This window comes from Gossypium hirsutum, chromosome D01 (assembly GCF_007990345.1).
Source record: "Gossypium hirsutum isolate 1008001.06 chromosome D01, Gossypium_hirsutum_v2.1, whole genome shotgun sequence".
Taxonomy (NCBI): Eukaryota; Viridiplantae; Streptophyta; class Magnoliopsida; order Malvales; family Malvaceae; genus Gossypium; species Gossypium hirsutum.
The window spans coordinates 15,638,565-15,657,378 of record NC_053437.1 but is presented as its reverse complement, the minus strand read 5'-3'; the positions used below and the strand labels follow the sequence as shown (position 1 = coordinate 15,657,378).

The 18,814-nt window shown below is 30.6% G+C and overlaps 2 protein-coding genes across 2 annotated transcripts; both read left to right on the top strand.

Moving 5' to 3' along the window:
- Window positions 1-2,312: 2,312 nt before the first annotated feature.
- On the top strand, window positions 2,313-6,013 carry LOC107921708 (MLO protein homolog 1). Its single transcript, XM_016851532.1, has 14 exons — window positions 2,313-2,452; window positions 2,533-2,590; window positions 2,682-2,944; window positions 3,028-3,144; window positions 3,230-3,290; window positions 3,412-3,497; window positions 4,088-4,162; window positions 4,262-4,350; window positions 4,436-4,485; window positions 4,570-4,610; window positions 4,692-4,865; window positions 4,949-4,984; window positions 5,070-5,198; window positions 5,615-6,013. Exons 1-14 carry the CDS (start codon window positions 2,333-2,335, stop codon window positions 6,011-6,013), a joined length of 1,698 nt encoding a protein of 565 aa, XP_016707021.1. The 5' UTR covers window positions 2,313-2,332.
- Window positions 6,014-16,828: 10,815 nt separating this feature from the next.
- On the top strand, window positions 16,829-18,742 carry LOC107922508 (peptidyl-prolyl cis-trans isomerase FKBP18, chloroplastic). Its single transcript, XM_016852583.2, has 6 exons — window positions 16,829-17,199; window positions 17,280-17,350; window positions 17,423-17,509; window positions 17,596-17,745; window positions 17,849-17,908; window positions 18,480-18,742. Exons 1-6 carry the CDS (start codon window positions 16,941-16,943, stop codon window positions 18,540-18,542), a joined length of 690 nt encoding a protein of 229 aa, XP_016708072.1. The 5' UTR covers window positions 16,829-16,940; the 3' UTR covers window positions 18,543-18,742.
- Window positions 18,743-18,814: the final 72 nt, after the last annotated feature.

Genomic DNA, 18,814 nt, shown 5'->3' with positions numbered 1-18,814 from the left:
AATTTATATTTTAGAAGGGCCAGGTCCCTGTCAGCTTCCTAGTTTCGCCCATCTTCAACTTTACATAAAAATCATTTTAATCTCCATTTAATTTTTAAATTTTTTTTGTCAAATCACTCTAAAATAAATGGAAAAATTAATATTTTTTAACTTTATTGATGTAACATATACGTGGATTGTCACATGTACATCAATATTTAATTAATTTTTTAAAATTTTAAAATTTTAATAAAAGTTATAAAAAAATATTTTAAAACATTAAAAATATTCAAATGATTTAAAAAGTATACAACTTATAAAAAATTAATATTTTTAAATTTTAAAAATTAATTAAATATTAATATATTATTCACGTCAATAAAATTAACAAATATTAATTTTTCATCGTGTTGTGAAAAAAATATAAATTAAGGGTCTGTTTGATTGAAGGAATTAATTTTCCGGAAAATCATTTTCAACTTTTCCAGCGTTTGATTGGCGGAAAACATTTTCCATTTGGAAAATGAACTCCAAAACAAGGGAAAATGGGTTACATTTTAGGGAAAATGTCTTGCCCTTTCAATTTCCGTAAGACATTTTCCGTGCTCTCCTCTCTATCGCCTCCTTCATTCATTCCTTCATTTCCGGTAGAAAATTGCTTCTGTTTATCGATTTTCTAATAACTTATTTTTTAATTATTCAATACTTGTTTTTTTAACACAATTACAAATAATTTATTTGATATTAATTTTTTTCAATTTATAACGATTAATATTGTAGCTTAATAATTGAGTAGTATTATAAATAAATCATTGCAATATATGTAAAAATAATTTAAAATATAAAAATTTATTAATATATATCAATATATGTAAAAATAATTTTTTCGAAAAATATTTTCAGGAAATCTGCCAAACAGCCGAAAATATTTTACACAGATTCAATCAAACACTAGAAAATATTTTCCAGTCAATCATTTTACAGAAAAGTAAAACATTTTCCCGAAATCATTTTACGGAAAATATTTTACTGGCAATCAAACAGACCCTAAAAAAAAGACGAAAGATTTAATAAAGAATTAAAATAATATTTTTCTAAGTTGAAGGGGAAAAAATCATTATGTTTTAGAACTAATAGGACCCATAAATAAATAAATATTGTACTAGTGGAAGGAGTAAAATTCATTAGGTACACGTGTTCTAAACCCCCCTCCCTCCAGGGTAATGAAGAATGTTTTTCTTAGGAAGATCCACAAATATAAATCTCACATCCATTAATAAATATACGGAATAACATAATATTTATCTCTTAATTTTGTAATTAGGTTCATTTGGTATATTTATTTTTTTTCATTTAACACTTAAATTTGATAATTAAATTTAAATTTAAAAAATATAAAAATTTAACGATGTGACATTTTAAGATTATGCCGAATCATTACTTAAAAAATTTATATAAAATTTTAGGTGATGATGTGGTGTATAATCTCAATGTGTCTTATTTACTATTTTAATAATTAGACTGGTGGTTGAACAGATCAAACCACTCATTTTTTATTCAACCAGTTCAACCAATTCGACCATTAAATCAACAATAATTAAATAAGTAATAAAAATTCATAAAAATCTTTAAAAATTACTAAACCGGTTGAACCTGCTTAACTATTGATTTTTGTCTTGATTTTTTATTTTTACCAATTTCAAGCAGTTGTCGAGTTAATCTAGTCAACTCCTTTGTTCGGCCGTTATATCGTCTAACTCTCAGCCCGTTCGATCCGGTCCTATTTTAATAAAACTAATCACATCATTAAATCTTGACGGAATTTAAGTTTAAATACCAAAATGAGTCTAGTTATAAAGTTAAACGAAGGAAGAAACTGAAAAGTATATTATTCCCTAAAATTATATTTAGAATTGTAGAATACGTCTAGACCGGAGAAAGTCAGGCTTGTGGACCACGGTTTTGACACAGTCCAACACCTTTCAATCTCAGACAAAATATAATATATATCAGATGGGTGTTGATTAATACTAAGTGATAATTGAATATAAATAACCACCGGTGGATCCCAATATCTGTTTCTTTATTACATTAATTCTCTCCCTTGGATTGGCTGCATTGGCTGGCTTGATTCTATATTGTCCTAAGCTACGGGATTGTTAACTTAGATCACCATATTGCCCATCACCAACCTTCCACATAAAACCATGCAAATCATGACAAACTTTTGTTCATAGAAACCGTGTCTCAAATCCAAACGCGCTGCCCACTTGCATTTCTTCACTCCATTTTTATATGCATTCCGCCTTCTTGTTATACTTTTACATTACTAAGCGTTTTGGTTTTTGCAAAAATGGCTACCCCTAAGGAAAGGTCACTGGAGGAAACGCCAACATGGGCTGTTGCAGTTGTGTGTGCAATATTTGTGATCATATCTATACTCATAGAACATGGAATACATTCTCTGGGAAAGGTATTTAATCTACAAATGAAAAGTTCATACTAATAATTATGATTATGATTATGATTATAACCTTTGTTGATGACATGCAGTGGTTTCAAAAACGCCAGAAGAAAGCCATGATGGAAGCTTTAGAGAAAATAAAAGCTGGTTAGGTTATATATATATAGTACTTGTTCATCATATTGTAGGCAAAATGCAGTCTAATCCTTAATAAATTAAATTCCATTATAATTTGCAGAGTTGATGCTACTGGGATTCATATCCTTACTACTTACTATAGGAACATATTCCATTCCAGCGATATGTATCCCAGAAAAGATAGGATATACGATGCTTCCATGCAAACGGAAGCCTGGGTATGCAGGAGATAGTGGTAAAGATGGCAACAAAGGGGGCGGCGGCGGCGATGAAGATCGCCGGAGAAAGTTACTTTCTTATGCTGAAGATATGGTTTGGCGTCGAGTCTTGGCTTCATCCAAAGGAAAAGATTCTTGCCCTAAAGTATGCCGCCGGCCCTTTTTTTTAATCTATTTTCAACATTGTTGATAATTAACCTGATCATTAATTTCTGTATGAAATGATAGGGTAAAGTTGCCCTGATTACACAAAGCGGGATGCACGACTTGCACATATTCATATTTGCGCTTGCTGTCTTTCATGTTCTTTACAGTGTAGCCACCATTCTACTGGCTAAGGCGAAAGTAAGTTTTTTTCTTTTCCCCTTGAAGATCAACTGGTTTGGTTGTAGAGCTGATATTATAGTTGTGGTGAATTGAATTTGAACAGATGAAGAAATGGGAGTCCTGGGAATCAGAAACTAAAACTCTCGAGTATCAGTACAGAAATGGTTAGTCTTTCTACTTTTCGCCTTGCCTTTTAGGTCTAAATTATGAAGGTTGTATGGAAAAAAAAATGTTTGGAAATTGTGATTGATATTGATACTTGCATTTGTATATGTTACACATCAGATCCTTCAAGGTTCAGATTAACCCATCTAACTTCCTTCGTCAAACGTCATTCTGGTTTCTCCACAATTCCGGGCATGAGATGGATAGTAAGACTCTTCCAATTTCTTCCAACTTCTTCGTCAAACCTAATTTTAAAAAATTTCAAATCCAATTAAAAATGCTAAAAATTAGTTCGAAAAATTTAATTTGTCATTCTCTTATTGAAAAGGAATAGTGATAATGTGAAATTACAGTTTCATATAATCCTTTCTCATTTTAATTGATCCTCCGTTTAATTTACATAAAAAATTATTAACTTTATTGAAGTAACACACGTATAGATATCATGCAACAATTAATTATTTTTTTTAAATTTAAAAATTAAAAATTATAAAAAGTTAATTAATTGTTGGTGTGGCATAACAAAGTTAACAAACATTAAACTTTTTCATTTATTTGAAAGTGATTTAACAAATAACATAAATTCAAAGCATAAAAGAGACAAAAATTAAATAAATAATTTTTTTTTGTAAAATTGGAGTGTAAATAGGTAGAGAGACAAACAGAGTTATGCAATTTTACAGTTTTACATTTCTGATTAATATTTGATATATTAATAAAGTAAAGGGATTTATAAATTTACTTTTGAGTATATTTGGTTAGCTGGAATAAAAAAAATCTAAAAATATAATTATAGGTGGCCTTCTTCAGGCAATTCTTTGGTTCGGTGAGCAAGGTGGACTATTTGACCATGCGCAATGGCTTTATCAACGTAAGTAATTGGCCGGCGTACATCATCTAATAATTTGATTAGCAAATTGCTCAGCTGGTGAGTTCAACTTTAATCACCAAATATTAATGGTTAATGCAGGCACATTTTGCGGCTAACACAAAATTTGACTTCCATAAATACATCAAAAGATCCATGGAAGACGATTTCAAAGTCGTTGTCGGTATCAGGTCTGTTTAAAACCACTTTAAATTTAAATTAACTTTATATTGCTACTCTGAAATTTATTGGTTGTTGGTTTTTGGGATGTTGCAGCACACCTCTGTGGGCATTTGCTATCATCTTCTTGCTTCTAAATGTTTACAGTTTGTAATTCTACCCCTTTCTGATTAGCATATCATAAATTAATAAATGGAGTACTTATAATATAATATACGTGGTGCATGCAGAATGGCAAACTCTCACCTGGTTGTCTTTAGTCCCACTGACTGTAAGCCACCCACATCCTTAATTAAACTTTATATGTTATGGATTGAGAAATAAAAGTAGAAAGATTTGGTGAATTGTGTAGATACTTGTATTGGTTGGAACAAAGCTTGAACTGATCATAATGGAAATGGCGGAAGAAATCCAGGAAAGGAGTGCAGTGGTAAGAGGGGCACCAGTGGTGGAGCCAAATAACAAGTTTTTCTGGTTTAATCGACCCCGGTGGATTCTCTTCTTGATACATTATACATTATTTCAGGTAAATTAATCATGTTTTCCTTAATTAATTACCAGCTTGACATCTATTGGTTTATTAATTAAGTTTGATTGATATTTATGCAGAATGCATTCCAGATGGCATATTTCCTTTGGGTAGTGGTAAGTAGTGTCTTCCTCTATTCAATGTTTGACTCTATTTATTCTGAAATTCCATATACAGTGATTCATATGTTTTATGGTGCAGTTTAAGTACAGCCTAGGTTCTTGTATCCACGAGAAACCGTACTTTGTAGTGGGAAGGGTGGTTGTTGGGCTGTTCCTTCAAATTCTATGCAGCTACATTACCTTCCCGCTCTATTCCTTGGTGACGCAAGTGAGTAGTAGAACAAGTGATTATCATTATTTGTCCATGTGATTTGGTTTTGCTGAAACTCCCATGAGTTTACAGGTTGAGAAGTACATCAATAAGGATTTTGTTTTCCTGTTCTGTCAAAAGCTTTACAAGTTCAGAGTGCTTAACTCAAGTGATACCCTCCTTCGAGATTCTCTATATGCTAGAGGTCTTGAGTACTTTAACCTTGCCAAGACACTACGAGTCACTTTCGTTCTATAAACTTGTAAGACTCCTGGCAGAGTAAAGAGATAAAACCCTGGTCAAGAATTACCAAACTTGTTGACGTATTCTTCTGACTTGTGAACCCATAAAACTTTGGGTTGAACCAAAACGCATTAACATTTATCATTATGATGATGGATTTGTTGTTGAGTTATATGTTGGAATGAATGCAGATGGGATCGCACATGAAAACTGCAATATTCGAAGAGCAAACAGCCAAAGCTCTGAAGAATTGGCGGAAGGCTGCCAAGAAGAGAAACAAGCAGAAGGAAAAGGGAGGAGGAGGGATGAGTAGCCCAATGTCGGTGTCAATGAGCGGTAACACCACACCGAGCCGAGGGACATCGCCTTTACACTTTCTGCACAATCACAAACATAGGTCCACCGCCAGTGATCAAACCGATGGGGTTCTTAATTCCCCCACCCATTCCAACTTCTCTTACCCCTCCGACACTGATCTCTCTGATATTGAAGCTGCCGCACTTTCTCCTCCTCAACATTTAACACAACTTGATGATGATGATGATCATCATCATCAACATAATATTGATTTTTCCTTTGACAAGCCTTAAGTTAATTCACTAGTTCCATTGTAATCCAAACAATATTAAATTGCTTAATTAATTTCTGTGCTAGGATTACTCACCAATAGTTATTGTCGAAACCATCTTTTGAAAAACAAAATTTTTAGGTTGTCGACTTTAAAAAATGAAAATTGGGAGTCACCACCAATCTTTTATTGAGGTGTGATTGGATCACCTAAAAAGACGGCTTTGGTCTACGAATTTCAGAAAAATGGATTCAGGAGTCGGTTACGTATGAGGAATGATTAGCACCCTTATTACGCCCAAAAATTGGTACCTAGTTAACTAATTAACGTCTTAATGTCGAAAATTTGAAAAATGTAATCCTTAGAAAAACTAAAAAACGTTACGTATTAGGACCTTTATCATTTCAGAGAAAGAAAATACCACACCCAATGTATTAGGGCACGACATTCTAATTTTCCCCAAAATGAATTAAGCCAGAATACTCGTGTAATAAAAATTTAAAAGAATATCCATTTATTCAAGATTTAAGAAATCGCGGCCCAATACGTTAGGGCACAATTCCTCTAAAATCCCAAACTCGGAATATTTCCGTTGTTATTTTTTAGAAAAAATATTCATTTCGAGAAATCAATGCGTCACACCCAATACGTTAGGACACGACGTGTTGAATTCCCAATAATGAGTTCTTATTATTTTTTTGATTAAAGAGAAATACTCGATTGTTAGATTTAACGAAGAAAATCGGAACCCAATACGTTAGGGCGCAATTTCCTTGAAAAATTCTAAATACAAGCATTATCTCAATTTTTTTTAAAAACATTGAAATCGAGTAAAAAAATGATATGATGTCATATTATACATACAAATGCTATAATAATAAATACAACAATAATAAACAATGGTGTAATAACATGAAGTTTAAACAAGCTGAATTAATATAAAAGCAAAAATAACGAATGACATATAAAATATCAAATAAATGAGAAAAATAAAATAAATGAAATTATGAAGAACTAAAGGCATACATATGAGTTTTCATGTAAAACTTTGATTTGTGAAATTTATAATGTATTTATGCAAACATAAGATGTATTAAGAAAATTATTAAATAATGTCAATATTATCGAAAATTAAAAAATATATACACACATAAATATGAAAAACATTAGTAAAAAAATGGGCATATAAAATAAAAATATATATATTTAAAAAGAATAATTGCAAAAGAAATAAAAAAACAATAACAATCGTTAAAGTTTATTAGGAAAATAATAATAAAAGACTAAATTGAACAACAATTGAAAAATTTTGGGTAAATCCGCAAATAAATGAAACTCAAAGGGCTAATTTGAACACGCGAATTACATAGAGGGGCTGGAAGGAAAATTTTCCCTTCTCCTCTAAAACGGCGCCGTTCAGGGCGGATTAAATTGAAATTAAAAACAAATTAAAGGCGAAGTTTTAAAAAAAGAAAATAAAATTAATTGTAAATATATTAAAAGGCGGAGGGGCCAAAAGCGCAATTTGCCCCTCCGCATAAAAACGCGCAGATCCTGGGTCCGGGTCGGGTCGACGCGCGGATCCTCACCTCAAAACGGCGCCGTTTTCAGTTGGCTATTTAAACCAAAATTAAAACAAAATTTCATTTCAAAACACATTTTTAAAAAAAAAACCAAACCCTCAAAAAACACTCTCTGCCTCTTGATTTTCCGGCCATTGGTCGGTCATCGGCCACCGCGCCGGCCGCCAATATTCGGCGCCGGCACCACCATCTGCGGTGGCCGGAAAAAAGGAAAATTTCCCTTTTGGCCTTCTCGACACCCTTATGCCCAAATCCGGGCTTAAATCCTTCAAAACGCCAGCAAGGAAATTTCAAACAACACGAAACCTTTCGGTTTCTGGCCACCGATCCTCGGGGGTGGCTCCCTCGGCCGTCGTACGGCGTTTCCAAAGAGAAAAGGTTGTTTCTCTATTTTGATTTATAATAGTATATATAAAGAAAATAAATAAATGATAAAATAGAATAGAAAACAACCTTAGATTTCGTTTGTTTCTGTTTGTGTTGTAAAAATTGTGCTTTTTTTATTGATTTTTGAATCGAGACCCTCGTTACAGTGTGTTTATGGCTTTTTTATAGCTGAATGAATAAAATAAATCAAGAAACAAATATTGTTTGATTACAAATCTTTGATTTTTTTCCTTTGTTGTTTTGTTTCTTTACAGGTGAAGATCGGGGAAGATTCGGAGGCTTGCGGCGCTGTTGAAACCCTAGGGTTTCTGCCTGTAGTTTGGGCCACCGTAACTTTGGGCCCTTGTTTGTTTTATTATTTGGGCCATATAGGCTTATCTGTAATGTGGGTTTTTTAAAACCCGGGCAAAATATGGCATGTACAGTTATAATTTATGAAAAATAAATCAAAATTTTTTTATTGGGATAAGTACAATAAACAATTAAACAAAATTTGAATTTGCCTTGAAGCTCTCATGCACTCTTTTATGAAAAAACAATCATATTTTTTTAATCCAAGTATTGCGGTAAACTTTTCTTTTATAACATCGTAATTAGGGTGAAGTGAAATTTATTGAAAGGGGAAAAAATATATTTATATAAAATATACATGTTGAATGGTTTAAGTCTACCTTCAACTATATATTTTTAAATTTGGAATAATCTTAATCCCTAAAATTAAAAAAAGAGAGTTTAATACTCAATTTGTATTAAGTATTATAATTATTTAAGTTTCTTAATTAATATTTAGATACTATTCATACTTAGTATTACAATTATTGAACTTTGTTTTTACTAGATTAATATTTAGATGCTACTTTATATTATATTAGTTACTAAAATTATAAATTCTATAAAAGAAATCAAATTATAAAAAACTTTAAAAACTTCGAGGGCTAAACACAAAATTTTTCCTTTTTTAATAATATTAAAATATAATGGGGCTGAAAATTTTTTTCCACAGTTTGGGCGGGGCCGGGGTGTGCCCCTGTGTACCCCTAAATTTGCTTATGTTTGTAATAGACCTGACTATGGGTCAGGCCACCCGGCCCAGTCTGAAGGCCTGCTCGAAATGTGGAAGAGTTTAGGCAAAAATATAGACCCGAAAAATAGGCTTAGAAAAAAAATAAGGCCAGTTTAAAAAAGGGCCGGACCTTGGGTAAGGCATTTTTGGCCCAAACCGAATTCACTAAATGATAAAAAAAAATCTGTTTTTTTTTGCTTTTTAATATTATTTTCTTATTGTTTTCTCCTTATTTTGCTACCATTTTACTATTATGTTACTACTATTTTGTTGTTATTGTTTGGATATTGTATAAAACTTATTTTATTGTTAATTTTGTTATTATTTTAGAGGCATTTGCTTGTTAAGTTACATCTATTTTAGTATTATTTAAGTATATATATTTTTTAAAATTTATTTTCAATTTGTTGAGAAACATTTGTTTTGATGTTTTTAGTATTTTTGTTGTATTATATATATTAAAATTATATAAAAATAATATAAAAACTAATATGGGCGGGCCGGGTCGGGCCCGAATTTTAACATTTTTATCTGGGTCAGGCTTGAACAAAATTTTAAGCCCATTTTTCAGGCCGGGCCTAACAAACGAGCCTAAATTTTTAGTTAAACCCGACCTAAATCCGACCCGACCCATGCACACCTCAAAATTTATTTTCCTGTACCTTCTAAAAAATGTACAGGGTGTTCTATTTTTTTTATGTATGTATTTGTAACGGGTAGTGATTTAAGCTTTATAAATAGAGCACGCATCCAAAGTTAAAAGAAGAAGAATTATTCCCTCATATTTTATCTTTCTTTTGTCACCTATTTTATTGTAATTATTTTTAGTTTCATAATACAGTTAATAGCTTATTTGATAGTATTCAATATTTGGTTGGAGGTTAAGTAGTTTAGGCATGCAAAATTCTTGTTCCAGCAACATCAGCTTGAAAGATACGAAGATTTTAATATTATTAATGAAAGAAAAAAATATATATTGTGAGATATTTAAAAACAATGCTCATTATTTACAAGTTTATTTATGGATTTATGTTTATATATCCTATAATCTTTCATAATAGTACCATTTATAACGTCAGAGTTTTGAAGGCATTACATTTCTTTCCCTTCCCTTAAGAAGTGTATCGTATCTTCATTTTCCCACATTGTCTCTTCCATATCATGATATCTCCACAATATCTTTACCAAAGGAATTATTTTATTTTTAAGCTCCTTGATCTCTTGAGTAAGTATTTTCACAAATTCCTCTTCATAAGTTAAATCAAGATAAATCTCAACTTCTTCAAAAGTTATAACATGAGATGAGTTTGATCTATATCTTCTTAACATAGAGACATGAAAAACATTATGAATCATATCCAGCTCAAGTAGTAAAGCTAATCGATAAACCACTTGACCAATATGTTCAAGTAGCTCATAAGGTCTAATGAGTATCAAATTTAGTTTACCTTTCTTATCAAATCAAAGAATCTTTTTTCAAGACAACACTCTTACAAATATTTTGTCACCCACATTACACTCTATATCTTTTCTTTTCAAATCGTCATTAACTTTTGTCTATCAATTATTGTTAAAGGATTATTATTATTATTATTATCTTACATTAGTATAGAGAAAGGGAAAGAACTAGTTAACCTACGAACCAGTTGAATCAAGATAAAAATTGATTTAGTTGATAGTTAATTCAAATTTTATAATTTTTAATAATTTATTTAATTAAAATTAGACTGACCATCGAATCAAAAATTGGTGACCTGACTAATTTGATCACCAATCTCGTTTCAAAATCCATGAGTTTAAGGGTTCGTTTGTTTGCCAGTAAAATATTTTCATTGTTTTACGGTGTTTATTTGGTGGAAAATGAATTCTCAAAGAAAAACATTCTCCAAAATAGGGGTAAAACCAATGCATTCTTAAGGAAAATTTTTTATTGATTTTCATCCCGTAAGACATTTTCCCTTCTCCTCTTCGCTCTCATCACTGACTTGAATAACAGTCATTCTCCCTTCCTTGTCATCTCTATCCATCGGCCTCCACCTCTCCTCCTCATCTCTACCCGTTGGCCTCACATCCTCATCTCTGCCTTATCATCTCTGTCGGTTGACCGTCATTCTTACCAAGTCTTCCTTTCTTGTTTGCATTTCGAAGAAACCCTCAAAAATAAAAATAAAAACAAAAACAAAAACGATCTTTCTAGTCTTATCAAGGTACATCATTGTCTTTTTCATATCAAGGTTTTGCATTCAACTTATTTTTTTTAGAGAAATGGAAGCTAGTTGCTTCATTCGAAATAGGTCTGTTTATTTTTAAGTGAATTTATTATTTTTATTATAATTTTTTTTTTACTTTGGGCTAAACTGATTTGCGTAAATCAATTAAAGTAAATACTTGCCAATATATCTTGTACAACTCCCTTCTTTCTATTCTTAATGCTTTGGGTGGCGTTTAGGTCGGCTTGGTTGCTTTGATTCACTTTGTTGGTTTCTTATGCAGTTTATTGATATTTGCTTCTATTATCTTTATTCCAAGTTTGACTCTACAGGTATACTAAAGTTTTGTGTATTTTATCTTAGAACCTAAGGAGCTTAGTATGTAACACCCCTTAACCCCAAATTGTGGCCGGAATAGGATTACGAGGCATTACTAGATATCTCAGACAATTTACAAATAATTCTTAAATAAATAACAAACATATTATAAAATGATTATAAATTCATATAAATTTATGCTAATTGGCTTCATTTATTTTTTTTAAAAAATTTCGACAGTATTTCTGCTTATTTTTACATAAAACCCCTGCAAATTTCAAAACACAATCAACCCATTCCAGTATTTCAACCAAGGCATTTATTTACTTAAATATACTTAAATCTTACTTTACAACAAAATTATATAAACATACCAAAATAACCATTATAATCCTTATGTACATGCCACTTTCACTTAAGGAAGAAAACATCACCAAAATCTTTATGCTGGAGTCGAGATTGATCTGGATGCTGAACCGGAACCTTTGATTTTTATCGACCTGCGCACGGAAACAACCGTACACTGAGTATTTCATACTCAGTGGTATTACCATAATTCAAATAATAATAATAACAATAAAACATAATCATCAAACATATCATGCACAAATCATACATACAAGTTTAAACTCAAATTTCATAATACAACAATAACAATTTATCAATTAATATCATATATCCACAATTTGGGCTTTGAACACATCATGAACCTTAGATTCATTTCTCAATCTCATATCACATTTCAATTCACAATTCAACTTTTCATTTCATTTCAATAGCTCGATTGATCAACTCATTCAGTTTATCATTTCATTATTTACCCTATTAACAAAACTCGGACTTTGGCGGATACACGGATCCAACCAAACACTCCAGTATAGCACCCAGTGCCTCATCGGATAATTCGAAGCGATAGTTGACACCCAATGTCTCATCGGCCAAGCCGAAGAAAGTTGGTACCCAGTAACTCATCGAATCTATCCGAAGAAATATAGTGACACCCAGTGTCTCATCGACTCGAGGTCGAAGTATCCCTGAACTCTTCCAATCCTATGGCATGCCAACTATATCCGACTCAGCCTGACTAGTTAATAGGGTTTTAAATCACATATAACCTCAACTCAATCACAATTTCTCATATTTTCAATTCAATCATTTTCCACCTTTCAATAAATAATTAATTCATAAATTCACACATTTTCACAACTCAATACATTTCCATTCAATTTAATATCAGTCACAATTCGATTCAAATTCACTTCCCGCTTTCAATCAACAAACAATTCAAATATTAATTCATATCAACTATTCAATTTAATTCCCACTCATCTTAATAATAATAATAATAATAACACTTACCTCACATTTCATTTACCAAACACATAAATTAAAATTTAACATTTAATAATAAATAACTTGAATTATAGTAATACAAACCGTAAATCTCCCGTTTTAGTCATCGATAGCTTTCTTCTTTCCTTTCGATGTCGATGCCTCGAATTCTTTGTTAGCTATGAAAATAATAATTATTTTCACTATTAATTACAACATTAAATTATAAAAATAATAATAATAACAATTAAATTTTATTCAATTCCTACTTATTCCCAATTTAATTCTACTAAGTTTACTTACTTTTCTAACTTAATTCATACTTCTTTTCTACTTAATTCTTTGTCATATTTAACTCAACTATTCAATATTCATAATAAAACCCTAATTTAAAACTTCTTACAACTTAATCCCAAATATGTAAAACTTATAACCTAGTTTACAATTTAATCCTTTTATCAATTCTAACTAGAAATTCTATCAACCAAACCCCTAATTTAACAATTTGTTCAACATGAATCATGTTAAAAAATCTAAGAACTTACAAAATTTTAGCTTAATTTCAACAAAACTTTGTTCTAAGACTTCTAAAACATCAAAATTAAAAGAAAAGGACTTAATTGACTTACCTTTAAAGCTTTAAAACCTTATTTTCCCTTTTTCTTTCTTTTTCTTCTTTCTTTCCCTGTTTTCGAAAGAGCTTCTGTTCTTTTTTTCTTCTCTGTTTCTTTCTTTTACTTTATTTTATTTGCTTTATTGTTTTTAATTACTAAATAATTAATATAATATTAATATAATATATCTTATGCTTAAATATTAAGTAAACCAATTGTTTAATTACATTTGTACATATTTATTTTATTACACTTGTATAAATTTTATACCATTTATTTGTCAATTATTTTATTTATTTAATAAAAATCTATTTAACAACAAATAATAATATTACAAATGTACACATATACATATTTTGTTTATAAATGTACAATATAATCTATACCATGCATTTATCATCATTTATTTTATTTATCACACAAAAATCTTATAATTTAATTATTTAATTAATAAATATCTCTTAACTTAATACTTATAATAAATAATAAATATCTTTTTACTTAAAATTCAAGAAAATATACAATTATATTACAAGTGTACAAATATATATATTACACATGTACAAATTTTATTACCATACATTGTCTTTATCTTATTTATTTCCAATAATATAATATCTTAACTTTAATTAATATAATTTATAATGTTTTAATTAAATAATATTTTTATAATATTAATCAAGAAAAATCTAAGATTTTTCCATGTATTGCCGCCTACTCTTAAGCCATTGGCTTATTTACCTATTTAGTCCCTCTTATTTTCTTTTGATCTCTAATTAGACTTTTACCCTTTATTCAATTTAATCCCTTTTTCCTAATTACTCTTAATTAAGCTAAATTCACCTATCTAAAACCTAATTAAACACACAACTAGTCTCGTAAATATTTCTAATAATTATTTTCGAACTCAATTTACTAAGACGGAGGCCTGATATCATACTTTTCCGATGCCCGTGAATTTTAGGTCATTATGTAGTATCGAGTATAAAGAAAAGAAAGGTTAAGCAACTGGATTGATTTGCAATGACAATTTTTCATTATTGAGGAGTCCAAGATTGAAATTGCGTTGATCGGTTAATAAATTGTTTATGGCCCTATGATAATCAATAATTTATTGGTCAATCTTCAAATGGCAATTTTGGAGGTCTTATTATTATTTGGGATTCTTTTGTGTTCTGTAAAGATTGGGTTCAACTTAGAAAGTGTTTGATAAAATGCATCATTGATGAAAATAAACAAGCTTTCTAAATTCTAATGTTTCTGATGATTTTTTCTTATGGGGTGTTTTTGGTTTTTTTGTTTGAGTTGAAGTGATTTATATTAACAATAGAAAACAAAGATGATGAGGTGAAGAATTCTTGGGTTTAGTTATTACAACAATTCTTCCCCCTTCTTTTGGATCCCATTTTATATGTAATCATTTCCTCTTTGTAGAGGCGTTTCAATTTAAAACGGTGTAAAAAGTAATTCTAAAATTTCTAAAAACCTTGTCATCCTTTCTTGCTCTGTTCGTCCTTTTTGCAACTGTTGTCCCATAGATGGGCTTCATATCTTCTTGGCCATCTATGTTTGAGTGGTAAACACAACAAACCAAGAACAAATAAAAATGAAGCTTTTTTTTTTCAGTTTAAAACTTCCATTTTTGAAAAAAAAAGCTTTTTTAGTTAAAATGTAAATATTGATTAAAGACAAACTAATTCTGGGGAAAAACATGTACGACAGACATGATTAAAAGATTAAAGGAAAACACTTACCTTGTGACACCTCTATGTTGAGAGGTTTTTTTGACTAACTTAAAATTTGTTATGGTACTTATTGTCACCCTACAAAATCATCTTTCTCTTCCAGCTATTGATATACCCATTGCATGTATAAGCTTTTGACATGTATTTTGCCAATCATAATAGGATTCAAACAAGTGGACTTTGTACTTGAAATTTTAACATAATGAATCTATCCACAAATTTTTGTTTATTTATTTATCTACATAATACTTTTCTTTTCTTTTTTTTTGTTTTTACTGCTTCTGCTCTTATTGTTATTTTTATTATCTCTACAAAATTCCATGTTATGCCCTAGAATAAGAAATAACTTGTTTTTATACTTAGTGGCCGTAAAGGAGGGACAACACAAAATGTATTGGCTGTCATTACAATTGATTTAAAATTTTCTTACGTTCTAGTTGGTTGGAAAGGTAATGCACATGATTTTCGTGTTTTTAGTAATCCACTTGCACGCCTAAGAGGATTTAGAATTCCGGAATGTAAGAATTAACATTAATTATACAAAATAGTTCAATTAAGCTCATAATTTATCAGTAATAATTATGTTTTGTAAAATTGTAGGTAAATCTTATCTTGTTGATGCTAGATATGGCATCCAAAATAGATATATTACTCCATATCGTGGTGTCCAATATCATTTAAAAGATTTTTGTGATCAGAGGCCAGAAAATGCAAATGAACTTTTTCATCTTCGTCATTCATCATTGCAAATCACTGTTGAGCGTGTTTTTGAGATTTTGAAGAAACAGTTTCATGTGTTAGATGCTGAACCATTTTGAAATTTCCAAACCCAAGTAGATATAGTGTTGGCTTGTTGTATCATGCATAATCATATAATGGGAGTTGATTCTAATGATTTAATTAGTCAAGTATTATATGAGGAGTCTGAGTCTGATTTGATAATACCAACTCTTATGGAGCGAGAAGAAAGAGAAAAAGCAAGAGAATGGTCTATTAAGAGAGATGAGATTGCACAATATAAGTGGACTGATTATATGGCTAGAAATATTAGGTAGGTTTAGGGATTAGGGTTAACATTTCTATATTATGTATGTTTTAGTATTAATTTGTAGTACTAATTATGATTTGGAAGCTAATTTATTATTATTTAATATTTTCTTTTTTGTTTTTTTATAACACAATCAAGAGTATCTACTCGACTTTAGTTGTTTTCAATTTATGATTGTTAATATTCTAGTTTAATAATTGAGTATTATTATATATTTATATTTATTTATAAATAAATCATTTCAATATATGTAAAAATAATGTAAAATATAAATTTAATAGATATAAAATAAATTTAATTAAACAATGAAAAGACAATAAATTCTCATTTGTATGTTTATTTCATTTTAAAACAATTTTTATGAAAAAAATTTATGGCATTTGTCAAATAAAGGAAAACATTTTATACAGATTTATTCAACTACAAAAAAAAATATTAACTTTCCAAAAAAAAACTAACTTTTTATAAATCATTTTTCGAAAGCAATTTACAAATGTATACTAAATAACTAATTCATAGTTTTAAAAGAGAAAAAAAAACTGTAGGGAAAGAGTTGGGTGAAGGGTATAAAGGTAATTGGAGGAGGAAAATGGATGGGGTTTGGTGTCTAAAGGTGTAACGACCTTAAGCTTTTAACAGAAGAGAAAAGATGGGTTCAGCTTCAGCCACTATTCTACAGAGATGGATCCTTGATTTTCATAAACTAATCTTCTGCCCCAAATGCACTGCCAATCAAACCCTAAACACAAACCAGCTCGTTGTATCAGTGCCCATTTCCAGAAGGAGTGCCATATTGCTCTCTTCAGTGCCTACTCTCACTCTCATTCCACTGCCCCATTTCTCTGAGGCGGGAGCCAGGGAGAGACGCAACAAGAAGACCATCCCCATTGAAGACTATCTCACCACCCGTTAGTTGCTTTTATCATTGTCTTTTCTGCATTGTTTCTTTCTACAATTAATTCCCATTTTTTTTTGTTGAACTCAACAGCCGAGGGATTGAAGTACTATGATATTGTGAAAGGGAAGGGTCCAGTAGCAGAGAAAGGATCAACTGTACAGGTGTCTTAATTTGTAATTCATGGATTCATATTCATCACTCTTCCTTGCCTTTTCTTTTGTTTGCTATTTCAGGTGCACTTTGACTGCATATATCGTGGTATAACTGCTGTTTCAAGTCGGGAGTCTAAGCTTTTAGCTGGGAATCGCATCATTGCCCAGGTTATACCACACTAGTTTTCTTCAATTAAAAAAAAAAAGACAAACATCATCTTCAAAGTCTAACACTGGTGTTATCTTTTACTCAGCCATATGAATTCAAGGTTGGAGCTACTCCAGGGAAGGAAAGGAAACGGGAATATGTAGATAATCCAAATGGTCTGTTTTCAGCACAAGCCGCACCAAAGCCCCCACCAGCTATGTATTATATCACAGAAGGAATGAAAGTTGGGGGCAAGGTTTGGTTAAAGAATCCTCTGTTTTCAGTCACCTTAGTAGTTTGGGACCTTTTTCCCTTCTTTTTTTGTCATCATCACCTCATGGTTTTAGTTTAATTTTCAGAGGACTGTCATTGTTCATCCAGAGGCAGGCTATGGGCAGAAAGGAATGAATGAGATCCCGGTAATGTCCCAATTATCTTATGCAAAGCTTTGTTATTGGTGAGGCTACCTAATAGTTATTCCCCCATTCATCAAGCACAAGCTTACTGTGTCTGCTAATTGGATAGCTTTGTAAAAGAAGAATAGTTAATACACAAGTTAAAATACACAGGCAGATTTGACCTAAAATCATTGCATTTTGTGACTTCAACTCGAAGAATGAGCAAATTAGTCTCTGTATGTTAATTAAAAAGTAAATTAGTCGTTCTGTTAAAATGTCATCTAGTTTTACTATTAAAACCCGATCCTTACATGTCAGCATGAGTTACATGTAGTATGTTAGGTGTGACTATTTAATTATTTTGTCAGTTAAGCTAATTTTTAACGGTAGAAATATATAAAAATTTTAATATAAAGAACCAGCTTGTTCTTTAATTTAACATATAAAAATTAATTTACTCAATGTTTGAGTGAAGGGGACAGCAATCTAACTCCTAGTACAAGACTTTGATGGTAGATTTGATTGTAGGATATCATTCATATTGTGGCCAAAAAATAAATCATTCATTTTTTTTTTAAATTTCTGTCTGCAGCCAGGAGCCGAATTCGAGCTAAATATTGAGCTTTTGCAAGTGATGCCACCCCCGGAGAATTAAGGCCCACCCTGCTGCATTCCTACTTTCCATTGATTAATATATTGGACTATACAATTTACATTCGAGTTGCCCTTATTCATAAGTTATAGCTAATTAAACCATGTGTATGGGTGTGTCATGATTGTTTTAATGTACTAATAATTATTTTGTGTAAATTTTTTCAAGTTCATGTATACATCTTGAATTCATTTTTTTGGGTACCATATCGCTTTTTATGGTATAATAATAACGTGCTTACCAAATTTACTCTGCTACTGTAAGGACCATTAGGC

Coding starts and splice junctions, on each gene's coding strand:
- LOC107921708 (XM_016851532.1), top strand. CDS start 2,333: ATGGCTACCCCTAAGGAAAGGTCACTGGAGGAAACGCCAACATGGGCT. Junction 4,866..4,948: donor TACATTATACATTATTTCAG/GTAAATTAATCA, acceptor ATATTTATGCAG/AATGCATTCCAGATGGCATA. Junction 5,199..5,614: donor TCTATTCCTTGGTGACGCAA/GTGAGTAGTAGA, acceptor GAATGAATGCAG/ATGGGATCGCACATGAAAAC.
- LOC107922508 (XM_016852583.2), top strand. CDS start 16,941: ATGGGTTCAGCTTCAGCCACTATTCTACAGAGATGGATCCTTGATTTT. Junction 17,510..17,595: donor GGAATCGCATCATTGCCCAG/GTTATACCACAC, acceptor TCTTTTACTCAG/CCATATGAATTCAAGGTTGG. Junction 17,746..17,848: donor GAATGAAAGTTGGGGGCAAG/GTTTGGTTAAAG, acceptor TTTAATTTTCAG/AGGACTGTCATTGTTCATCC.